Source organism: Helicoverpa armigera, chromosome 23 (assembly GCF_030705265.1).
Source record: "Helicoverpa armigera isolate CAAS_96S chromosome 23, ASM3070526v1, whole genome shotgun sequence".
Classification (NCBI taxonomy): domain Eukaryota; kingdom Metazoa; phylum Arthropoda; class Insecta; order Lepidoptera; family Noctuidae; genus Helicoverpa; species Helicoverpa armigera.
Window position 1 is genome coordinate 3666435 of NC_087142.1, and position 12324 is coordinate 3678758.

Here is a 12324-nt window from a genome sequence, read left to right on the forward strand (position 1 = left end):
TTCATTGTAAGAACTTTCAGGGTTCACAAAGATATCAAAAATTACTTTGAGGTAATATTATTACCGCAATTGATAAGATCATGCCTCATGTATTTACTTCGGTAATATAGCAAAACTAACAGTCAATTACCTACATCAAGTCATTAAAAATCAATTATTATTTCTATCAGATTGAAGGTTGATCAGACAAGAAAGAAAAATGTCGTTATGGCAAAAGTATATTGAAACAAATAACAAAATCTATTATCAGTAATAACTATTTATTTTTCGAGAGCATTAAACACATCAGTAAACAATACCCCCTCTACCGATAGAACATAACGTAATTACTTATCAGCACTTACCGATTGACCACTGACCTCTTGTTATGCCAACCACTACAGATATTGTTCCCTCAGATGTTGTAATCATATATTAGTAAGAGTTTGACCTGTGAAAATGTGTTCTATAGCACTAAGCCGTGTTCTCCTCGTTCCTAGAGTTATAGTTCCTAAACCAATACTCGGAGCGGAGTCCGCGCGTTTGTATAGTGACGAGTCCAAAGCAAGGAAAACGCCATTATACGACTTGCACACTAAATATGGAGGTAAAGTGGTCGATTTCGCCGGATTTCTCCTCCCAGTACAATATTCAGACTTAAGTCTATCTGAATCACACTTGTTTACTAGAAGAAGTGCTTCGATTTTCGACGTCTCCCACATGCTGCAGACGAATGTGCGAGGTAAAGACTGTCTGTCTTGGTTCGAGTCGATATGTCCAGTCGACTTGAAAGGAATGCAGGATGGCTCTAGCTCCCTCACCGTGTTTTTGAACGACAAAGGTGGAATTATAGACGATTTGATTGTTACCAAAGTGAATGCAGAGACTCTGTACATAGTCTCGAACGCCGGGCGATTGGAAGTGGATAAGCAGCACATGAAAGAAACATCAGAGATATTTAAAAAACAAGGTAACGATGTGAATGTTGAATTCTGGGACACCAGCGAGAGAGCTCTGATCGCGTTACAAGGGCCTAAAGCAGCGTCGGTCTTGCAGGACCTAACCGATATACCTCTAAAGGATTTAGTCTTCATGACCTCCAGACTGGGCAAAGTGGCCGGTGTCGACTGTCGTGTTACAAGATGCGGATACACAGGGGAAGATGGTGTCGAGATTTCTATACCCGCGGACAAAGCAGAACATGTGACCGAGGCTCTGTTACAGTCCAGTGATACAAAGCTCGCGGGTCTAGGTGCAAGAGATTCTCTTCGTCTAGAAGCCGGACTGTGTCTCTACGGCAATGATATCGACGAAAGTGTGACTCCCGTCGAAGCCAACCTTACGTGGCTGATAGCTAAACGCAGACGCACCGATAGCAACTTCCCGGGGTCGTCGATAATACTGCGACACATTAAGGAAGGCGTGTCTAAGAGGCGAGTGGGTATTCGAATGGACAGCGGTCCACCGGCGAGGAAGGGAGCAGTTCTGAAGGACGCCAAGACTTCAGAGACCGTGGGCTCCGTGACCAGTGGCTGCCCGGCGCCTTCACTCGGCGGCAATGTAGCCATGGGGTACATCAGCGAAGCGCTCAAAAAAGCCGGCACCGAACTGTTAGTCAACATCAGAGGCAAAGACGTACCCTGCGTGGTCGCTAAAATGCCCTTCGTTCCCTCAAAATACTACATTAAAAAATAATAAAAAAATCTAATTTACGAAATGATACTTTTATTTACAAAACTTTTTACATAACAGATATAATCTTCCATAGCATTAAAAATAAAATTCCGTTACTCCAACTACTTCCAAGAGCTATAACGAAAACAATTCAGATTCGTAATACTATTTAACACAATAATAATTGAAAATTAACATTAAATTCATTATAACAAGTCTTTTTTATGATAAAGGCCATTAAGATGTATGTACACCTACTTACCTGTAGTGTTCACATAATCAGTATAGTCAAACTGGACACGTCATGAGGAATGTGAGATATATTTTGCACTTTATTGTGTAATTAATACTGTTTTACATTACATTAAACTACAATGTACTTAACTATCACAGGAACAATTCACTAAATGGTTAATGGAATGATAGTTATCTAATTAAATTCACATTGAAAAAATAACATTCTATGAAATTATTCTAGTTGGGGCTTGAGCGATTGTCATAGTAAAACGCAGTCTTGACGTTACATCAGTTCTCCTCGAGAGATATGCCTTGCATTACCCTTCTATTAACAGCTATTCCCAATATTCTATCTTCTGTTGTTTTACTTACTACAGATAGGCTGTTGACATTAGCCGCCTACAAGTAATGTTAAATTCCTATCATCATCATCCTCCGAGCCTTTTTTCCAATTATGTTGGGGTTGGTTTCCAGTCTGACCGGATTCAGCTGAGTACCAGTGCTTTACAAGAAGCGACTGCCTATTTGACCTCCTCAACCCAGTTACCCGGGCAACCCGATACCTCTTGGTTAGACTGGCGTCAGACTTACTGGCTTCTGACTACCCGTAACGACTGCCAAGGATATTCAATGACAGCCTTAATTCCTTTCACTAGTAAGCAAAATAACAGCTAGACAGAATATTGAGAACATCCATTACTCGTTAACAATAATACTTTTGTTTACATAAATACTACTTTAAGTACAAACTGGGGCAAATGTTCTACTTGAAGACTAAACACTGGCGTTTAGTGACGACCACTTGTAATGTGCGTTTGACTGGATGTCACTTGAAGTCGGGTCCGTCCATGAAGTTCGACTGCGTGAGCCGCGTGAAATCATCGTTCAGCTTGTTTATTCTGTCTGTGTACTGAAAAGAATTAAAAAAAAATAGTTTTGTTGTTTAGAAATCGTAAAAGTGAGCTAACACGATTTATTTAACCCTGATTTTCTTTGTTTAAGCTGTTTACGTCACAAAAATCTATACTTATATAATAAAGAGGAAACATTTTTTGTTTGCTTTTTGTAGACTCTAGAACTGCTGAACCGATTTGAAAAATTATTTCACTCTTGTGAAGATAGACTGACCCGGAGCAACATAGGCTTTAGTCCGGGAACGTGAAGATCCCTGATATGCGAATAAAATAGCGGCTTGTACATTAAAAAGCTGAAGAGTTTGATTGTTTGCTTGAACGTGCTAATCTCAGGATCCAACCAGATCCAATTGGACCCCGATTTCAAAAAGTATTTATTTTTATAATATTCTAACCAAGCGTTTTTAAAATAACTCAAGCGCCATTAGAGCATCTGTACTTACGTCAGTTTGTTGCGAGCCATGCGCCTGCGCTTGTTTGCCCTTCCTCTCCTCCTGCAGGCGGCAGTTGATGTGGTAGTTCAGCTGGTTCTGCAGCTTCAGGAATATCTTGCGGTACTCGTCCTGTATTCGGTTCATTTCGTTGTTCACGTGAGCGTCTTTTTTCGTTACGTAATCCTGTGACAAAGAATTTATATAAGTGATAGAAATTTTGATAAAACAAAAATTGTAAGATCGTTTCAGATATCCAAAAAAAATATAACATACTTTATATCAATGAAAATATAAATTAGAACACCACCCATGTTGAAGTGTCATATTGTTTTTTTTTAACGAAACTTTGAGGACACACTAGTAAAATTAAATGCGTTGTCCATCTTTTCGTCTGAAACACTGACGCTTTAGGTGAAACGCTGAAACGCACGAGGTTTTAAGTTAATATTTTTACTCACCTTATAAGTAAAAATAGTTTTCTTAGCATTCTTATACTTGTCTTGAATGATCTTCTGTTCAGCTTGCAACTTCTCATACTTCTGTTCTAATTGAGCTAGTTTCGCTTGTAACTCTGACGCCTTCGCTTTCATAGCCATACATTCTTTAGTCGAAGAACTACTTCTCTGCTTCCAATCCTCCCTTTCGTGCTTCAAAACGTCTTCCAAAGACCCAAGACGAGAAGCCCTTTCTTTATACCTTTCGGCCTTCTGTTTCCAGTCAATAATACTATCTTTTGCCTTCTGACATTCAACTTGCAACTCATTATGCTCTTTAATTAACTCTGATATTTCATTCTCCTTAGATTCGAGTATCTGTGTGACTTTTGCTCTCTCGGCGAGTATAAACTCTTTTAAAGCATTAACTTCTTTAGCTTTCCTTTCCAGAAGTTCTTTGATCTTAGTGACAGTTTCTATGTGTTCGTTCTCAATCTCCTTGATGCGTCTCGCGCAGTTCATTTCGACTGTTTTCATTTCTAGAGTGAATTTTTCGGCGATTTGATCCCGAATTGCTTTTTCTTTCATCATGAGAGCCGTCTGAAAACATTAATGTATATTCAAGATACCTCACGTTTGGAAGTTTTTTATTTGTCATTGTAAACATAGGAGCTCAAAATAGCACACCATATAATTGCACCAAATATCTACTACAACTCGACAGCTAATATAAAATTCTATATACTTTTAAATTACCCATAATGATCTACTCTTACAATAATGGAGTGCTGGTCGGGGGAGGTCGGAGGGAACTCCTCGGTGTTGGCTGACTGCAGAGACGCAAGTGTAACAAACCTTGGCAGCCACAGCATCGTCACAGTCCTGCACCAGCTGCTCTATGCTGGAGTGCTGGTCGGGGGAGGTCGGAGGCAACTCCTCGGTGTTGGCTGACTGCAGAGACGCAAGTGTAACAAACCTTGGCAGCCACAGCATCGTCACAGTCCTGCACCAGCTGCTCTATGCTGGAGTGCTGGTCGGGGGAGGTCGGAGGCAACTCCTCGGTGTTGGCTGACTGCAGAGACGCAAGTGTAACAAACCTTGGCAGCCACAGCATCGTCACAGTCCTGCACCAGCTGCTCTATGCTGGAGTGCTGGTCGGGGGAGGTCGGAGGGAACTCCTCGGTGTTGGCTGACTGCAGAGACGCAAGTGTAACAAACCTTGGCAGCCACAGCATCGTCACAGTCCTGCACCAGCTGCTCTATGCTGGAGTGCTGGTCGGGGAGGTCGGAGGAACTCCTCGGTGTTGGCTGACTGCAGAGACGCAAGTGTAACAAACCTTGGCAGCCACAGCATCGTCACAGTCCTGCACCAGCTGCTCTATGCTGGAGTGCTGGTCGGGGGAGGTCGGAGGCAACTCCTCGGTGTTGGTGGCGACGCTGCGCTGTTCCTGCAGCTTGTTGAACCGGTCTATGATGTACTGCTGGAAGAACTCCGCCTTGCCTTTTAGCTCCTTCATCAGGGTCTCGTTGCTTTCTTGTGAAGCTGCAAATGTGTGCAGATGATGACATTAGACATAATAATGTAAGAAAAAGAACACCCGACTTCATTGTCATTGCAATAAAAACGCTTTCGTTTGTCACAAAACTCATAAAACATTCATTTTTTATTTAAATAAACATTTATCATATAATCGTAAATTAAACTTACCTAATCTAATAGTACATTTGCTAAGTTGATCGTCTAAGTACTTAATATGTTTAACATGCTTCTCACATTGTAGGCACGGCTCCCTCTCTTTGCGCATGGCAGTCTTTTCATCTGGTGAACAAATTAAATAAAAATAAATATTTGTTCCTTATAAAACATAATGGACAACAGAATATTTAAGAACTTTCGAAGCAAAAAAGCCACCGCCACTAGTAATTTGTTCTCTAAAAATAATACAAATATTGCTATAAATAAGTCATACCTTGTAAGTACTTATCGAGTTTCTCAGTGAACTCCCTCTGTTTATCAGTGAACTCTCGCTGCAACTCCGATATTCTCTTATTAGCTCTTTCCAACTCCTCTTTAGTATTGCTAAGTTCTAACGTTAGTTTCTCTATCTGCTGTTTTTGTTTCTCCATTCTTTCTACATAGTCCTTCTCTTGAGATTTGTAAAGTTCCTTTTCTTTTTGTATTTTGGATTGCATGTCCTTTAGTTCTCTTGAAACTGTGTCTCGAGAGCTGCATGCCTGTAGATTGTAAAACATGAGGATAAAAGTCCAGTTTTGTTATTGAAGGCGTATTCTAAAATTTCCTGTTTCCCATGCTACTACATCTCACATAGGGTTTATACTACTATATTATGTACCAAATATCATTTAAAACGGTTCAGGAGTTATGGCGAGCAAGCGCGACATACACGACAGACAGAAAAGAGTTACTTTCGTGGTTATAGAGTTTAAAGTAAGGATTATATATTCCTCTATCAATTAATACCTAAATTAATCACATATATTTGACGTTTCACATAAAAGTAATCTGTTATAAGTTTTGTTGGTTCAAAGATGATTTCGAACCCAAATAAATAAAATAAATAATGTCGGGACACCTTTTCACACACGGTCGGTTAGCCCCATGGTAAGTTATTAATTAACTTGTGTTATGGGTGCTAACACAACTGATAAACTACACATATACATATTTATAAAAACATATTGTAACACCCAGACCACGACCAACAAGCATGCTCATTACACAAATGTCGACCGAACCGGGAATCGAACCCGGGACCTCAGATTCGGCAGTCCGGCTTGGTGACCATTGCGCCGCAGAGGTCGACCAAACAACAAATAACATAGCGATTATGACCGTAAACATATGGCCATTAGTAGGTACATAACTACCCAGCGGGGCTCAGTAGGGCCAGGATTGTTCGAAAGAGTTACCGCGGCCCTGGTACATAAAAGGCCTACGACGGAGCACGACGGTTTTTAGTCAGTCATTTGACGATTTTTGACGTAGAAAAAAAAGTACATAACAATTAAAACGTCCCCAATACCTGCAAATACAAAGTCTTCAACTCCCCGTTCTCCTTGAGCGTGTCCTTGAGCTGTCCGCTGTACCGCTCGAGCTCTCGCAGCAGGTCGGCGTTGGCCTCCTGCATTATGGACGCGCGGCTGCCTTTCTCGGACTTCAGTTTGTCGTAATCTAGCTCTAGTTGCGTGTGTTTGAGGTCCAACTGAAGGATAATTTAAAAAAAAAGCATAATTTCGTTTTGTTTCGATACAGTACCTACAATAAAAAATTGTAAAATGGACTTCCTTGGAAGTCTAATTAAGAATCACTTAAAGCAATTTGTGAAATTTTGAAGACTGTTAAATCGCACGGTTAACATTGCCTATTGTAGATAATTATGTACGTACAAAACTTCTATTTTATGCAACCATTGTAATTATAATAGAATATAAAATTGGCAAAAAAAGTATGCCATAAGTAAAATAAAAATCAATAATGTTAGGAGCGTTGCACGCCGCGTTGACCGCGTTGACAGCGTTGACAGCGCGTTTTTGAAACGCGCTGTCAACGCTACTTTTTAAAGATACGATAAAAATGTACGATGTAGTATAAAAGTACGTTATTTCAGAAAACATGACAAACAAGAATTTTTTAACGATTTCACTACTCACACTCTTCAATTCACTCCTAACTTCCTCAATCTCGGCTTGCAGGTTTTCATTCTGCTGCTTATAGCTGTCCAGCAGTTCACTGTCGGAGTTACTGCCTAACAACTCGAGTTTATTCTGTAAGACTGCCATCCGGGAGTTTAGCTGCATTTCTAGACCTTTCTGCTCTTCAAGTTTAGCTCGAAGATCTAGCTCTTGTTTGCGATGTTGTTCGATTTTCTTGTCCCTGAAATAAAAGGGATTTTGAATAGCTGTTTAATGTGTTAATGTGTATTGAGGATAATACTTTCCATGCTCGCATGAAAAGTAGCCTATATCTGATTCTCTAGGGCATCAAACTGTGTGCCAAAGGAGATTGGGCAAGAATGTATGAAGTTTGGTCCAAATGTCCACCACGAACGGGACCTATATAATTAAATAGTCCACTTAATTTAGAGTAACTTTTACTAAGAAAGTAAAAAAAAAAACAATGCCAAAAAAAAGTTATAGCCAAAAATGTATTCTTAATTTTCGGTAGTTTTTGCATGTTATCATTATTATTTTTTATTTTATTCCACTTCCATTTATGCACTTTATCTAAAACTAAGATGAGTAAGACACATTTGCATATAAACAGCCCATATTTTTTTGCCCGATGGATGTACGAATCATAACCAATTGAGGCGCCAGAAGTGCTTGAATATACTCAGCGGTGCCTGGATCTAAGAAAGTTCGATGTAACTGGTGGTGTCTTCTCTCTAATAATGAACAAATCTTTTTTGTCAGAAGTTACAGAAAGTACGATAATCGACCATCACGAAAAGTAATTGAAAACATGAAATTGAAAAAATCTATAAAATGTTTTATTTGATTTTGCTATAACTTTTTTCTGGCATTATATTTTTTTTTTACTTTCATAACAAAAAATGTTCTATATTTATCGGGCTATCTAGCCATATAGGTCTCGTTCGTGGTGGACATTTGGACCGGAATCGCCCATTGTCCTTTTGGACCGATTTGTTTTAACTCAGTAAAATTAAATTAAAACCCGTTTGTAAATTCGTGGAATGCACCTACGCAACATATGCGGTATGCGATATTTAAAGTTTTTATTTACCTTTTACTAATTTCTTCCTGTAATGTAGATAGTTTTTGCATCTGTATTTTATATCGACTCAAAACTTCTTTGAGTGTTGACAATTTCCCTGGAGAGGGTGGTTCACCTGAAAGAGAATAAATTAAAAATAAATAAAATGATATATTTTGCCTAACGTCTAATAAAGAATTCTTCTATAATTTGATTAAAACATACCAATATATGTATTTTCCGGTAGAGACTCCATGAGAATTTGATGCAGTGTAGTTCTCCAGTGCTCATATTCTTTCTGAGTGCCGGCTAATTTGTTCCTGTATAGGACTAGTTCATGGGCTGTCAATTCCAGCTTAGACTGTAATACAAAGAATTTTTCCTTATCAGTTATGTCGGCATACCATATTTTAGCAACCTACGAAATTATTGTTTAAGGTTTTCTGAATAAATACTAGAAAATTCAATAAAAACCATTATGTGGAAGAGAAGCCTTGCTAGAGTAAAAATAATACATAACAATCATAAAATGGGATATAGGCCATTTCTCTTAAGAAATTCAACTGTTGTACAAACTAATAATAAAAACTACCTTAACTTCGAAAATAAACCTAAACACATAAAATAAAGTTGAATTCGCCACAACATCAACTCACCCCCATTTCCTTCACTTGTTCCCTAGCTGCATTCCTTTCTGTCGTCAATTGCGATACCTTTTCCTTCAGTCGGGTAGTCTCGCCGTTAACGAGCCTGCTTTGTGCCGCCTCCAACTCACTGGCCAGTCTGTTTATAGTCCCACCTTTTTCTATCAATATATCCTCTTTTTCTCTATCCTTTTCCATGCATTTCCGTTCTAAAGTCTTTACTTCATTGTCCTGGAGATTTTGAAAATGGAATTTTAGTGGCATTAAAAAAAAATGAATGAGAAGTTTGAATAGAGAATGACTTACTTTTTCATCTAGTCTACTTTTGGCTTTGGTCAAATCATTTTGTAGGCGTTCCATTTCTTCTCTGTGTCTAAAAGAATAGAAAATTGCTTCATTAAAATAAAAGCACCACTGAGTATTTATGATCATTTCATGTAGATTTCTAAACTTAGGGCTGTTTTCTAATTGATACATAATTATGTTTTTTATGCAAGTAATCCATTGAGTTAAAATCTACACATACCTGTCTTGTTGTTCTCTAAATAAGGCATCAGTGTCATGTGTGTGTGCAACCTGCAAGTAACAAACGTGTTTATAAATAACCTTATTATAATCAGAAATAAATTCCACTTTGATAGTCTGAAGTTATCTACAGTTTGTGACCTTACAATAGTCAAAGTGTAAGAATAACCACTACTTTCATCAAACAACTTTGCCGTTCTTATATGAGCCTTTTGAAGCATACAAAACAATGTTGACTATTCTGTTGACTATTCTGCAGTCACTAGTAGCCAACTTCATACACGCAAAGCTACTTAAATAGCTACAATTTACCTGTAGAGTATGTAAACGTTGTTGTACATCTTGCAGACTGATATTAGCCGAGCGTAGTTCTAATTTCAGCTGCTCCTTCTCCTGGTCACTCTCTATGAGCTTCTCTGTCAGAGTTTTCACTTGCTGCTCTAGCTCAATCAGCTTGTGCTTGCTAGATGCTGTTCAAGATATTAACTAACTTTAAAATGTTGCCAACTTCAGTAAATACCTATGGATAGTTCCAAGGTTTCATAATTTATACATGACAAGGATTGAATGAGAAGTTATGCCCTTATTATGGAGTTTTTTATGAATGTCTTATTTTTATACCAAGATTCTTCAAATCTAACAGATGGACATGTTTGTTGGGCAACTTCTTTTTTCCAGCAAAAATACACAGGAAGTGGTGAAAGGTGGACTTTTTTTTCGGTTGTCTCATGTAATTTTGATGTTCGAAAATCATTGTTATTCAGTTTACTTTGAATAAATGCCTTTTTGATTTCGATGTTATAAGTATAAAGCAGCATAAATGTTGTTACCAAGCAAGTGATGAGCCTCCTGCAATGACAGTTCCACTTTGTCCCTGTCATTGATAGCGGCTGCAAGTCGAGCTCTTAAGCTATCTATTTCTGTGTCTAACTCCTGCATCTGACCAGCCAGCTGCTGACATTCTTTCACACGGAGCTGAAAGCAAAATATAATGTTTTATTTCAAACATCAATTGCTATTTCCCGGGGTACTGGCTGCTTAAAGTACTGGGAAAAAATATAACCTATGTTACTCGGGTGTAGTCTATCTTTCCAACAGTGCCAATGAAAGAATTTTTATAATTGGTTCATAAGTTTTGGAGCTGAACAAAATAATGGGCATTATATTAGTACTCGAGTACTTATAGATTAAAATGGTTGAACACTGATTACAGTAATAAATTGGTGAAAATGTTTGAAAAACTGATGCTATCTATACAAATGTTCTACAGAGAAAACTTTTTGACATTGTAATCTTATTAAACTGTTACTTACATCATACATTACTTTGAGTTGCTCACTGTTCTTAAACTCTTGTCTATCAACATTGTTGATGCCATTCATATGACCTGAAAAATATGTTTAGAAATAAAAGCAACAGCCATAATCTAAATTACTTTAAATATGACTGCATTATTTTTGCAATTATGTTGTTGAAAATTTAAATAAGTTAAATTAGTGTTCTAATAATATTGTTATACCTCTGAATTCTTGTTGGAAATAATGATTCTGCCCATCGCCAGCGCCATAAGGGCTAAACTGTGCTTTCAAAGCTTCTTCCTGCATTCTCATGTGTCCCATGTGGTTCTTAGGGGTTTCACAGTACATCTTAGGGGACTCCGAGCCATGTTGGTTCTCCTTCAAGTGGTTGAGAGACTCCACATATGTTGGGGGCAAACCTGTCCTTGGTTGCTGTACTGTGGAGTAAGTTTTTTTGTGTACAATAAAGTTTAAATTATGGTAAAAAAAAATTTTTTACATCATCAACTAAAAGCTGAAAAGTTACAAAGACGATAAATGTAATATTATGGTTTGATTCACTATAGGACAGTAAAGTTGGTAAACATAATTTAATAAAAGTGTACCTCCATTGCTCTGAGCTGGATCTAATGTATAGTTGCCACTGCTATTTACAGAGCTAGCTTCATCGTCATCCAACAAATCGTCAAACGCATTTGCTAATTTGTGCTTCAGCTAAAAACATAAACATTTTTGTGTAAAAAAGTGAATGTAATGTTATTGTCAAGAAAATTTCAATGTATAAGAATTAAACAAAAGCTGATATTGGTTAGCTATATTTACCTCCTCATTTCTACGTTTCTGGTCTTCGAGTTCTTCCTGTTCTTCAAGTCTATCTTGAGCACTGTTGTTTATGTGGATACTCGCGGCGCCTTGAAACAAACTCATTCCGGGACCATCCATATCGAATAGTTATTGTCCCTCTGTAGGGGCCAGAGCGAAATTTCCACAAAACTACATAAGACTACAGCTTATTGCTTGATAACAAACAATCGTAACAGTATAATCCCTCTATAACATGTACATTACGTAGATTTTTTGTAAATTATAATAACCAAAACAAGTTTTTGAAAATCGTTCATCAATGTGACCAACTAACAATGCGTACGGTAGAAATCTATAAAATATTTCTACTATCTTACCACTTTCGTTAGCTTTATTAATCATGTTCATATTACTATTAATTTCTTATTTAAACGTATTTTTCAAACTACAATGAAATAAAGAGCAGCTTATTGTCTTATAAAGATTATATTATCCAAAAAGGACTCTGTAATAATTCAGTAGGTCAGTTGGTAATATATTTTGATTACTTAAAACAGGTTGACTAGAGACATGCAATTTGTAACAAGTGTAATATCAAGTGTAAGGTTTTCAAAACATGGAGACTATGAATAACAATATAAGGGGC

General features: G+C 37.7%; 2 protein-coding genes across 2 annotated transcripts; one reads left to right on the plus strand and one right to left on the minus strand.

Moving 5' to 3' along the window:
* The first annotated feature begins 211 nt into the window (after positions 1 to 211).
* LOC110376822 (aminomethyltransferase, mitochondrial) lies at positions 212 to 1696 on the plus strand. Its single transcript, XM_021335429.3, has one exon. It carries the CDS (start codon positions 439 to 441, stop codon positions 1672 to 1674), a length of 1236 nt encoding a protein of 411 aa, XP_021191104.3. The 5' UTR covers positions 212 to 438; the 3' UTR covers positions 1675 to 1696.
* Positions 1685 to 12138, minus strand: LOC110376860 (myosin-6). The gene is made up of 19 exons (XM_064040904.1): positions 11697 to 12138; positions 11480 to 11588; positions 11096 to 11311; positions 10890 to 10963; positions 10407 to 10551; positions 9889 to 10046; positions 9578 to 9627; positions 9358 to 9424; positions 9064 to 9282; positions 8633 to 8768; positions 8438 to 8543; positions 7345 to 7567; positions 6717 to 6896; positions 5643 to 5907; positions 5381 to 5491; positions 5010 to 5215; positions 3697 to 4272; positions 3248 to 3421; positions 1685 to 2800 (listed from the first exon to the last, which is right to left on the minus strand). Exons 1-19 carry the CDS (start codon positions 11814 to 11816, stop codon positions 2717 to 2719), a joined length of 3219 nt encoding a protein of 1072 aa, XP_063896974.1. The 5' UTR covers positions 11817 to 12138; the 3' UTR covers positions 1685 to 2716.
* Between the last annotated feature and the right edge of the window lie 186 nt (positions 12139 to 12324).

Bases quoted from the DNA above. Each gene is read 5' to 3' on its own strand.
- LOC110376860 (XM_064040904.1), bottom strand. From the start codon at position 11,816: ATGGATGGTCCCGGAATGAGTTTGTTTCAAGGCGCCGCGAGTATCCAC. The intron at 9,283-9,357 runs GTAAGTCATTCT...CAAAATCTCCAG, and splicing joins AAAGTAGACTAGATGAAAAA to GACAATGAAGTAAAGACTTT. The intron at 2,801-3,247 runs GTAAGTACAGAT...AATTCTTTTCAG, and splicing joins ATGGCTCGCAACAAACTGAC to TACACAGACAGAATAAACAA.
- LOC110376822 (XM_021335429.3), top strand. From the start codon at position 439: ATGTGTTCTATAGCACTAAGCCGTGTTCTCCTCGTTCCTAGAGTTATA.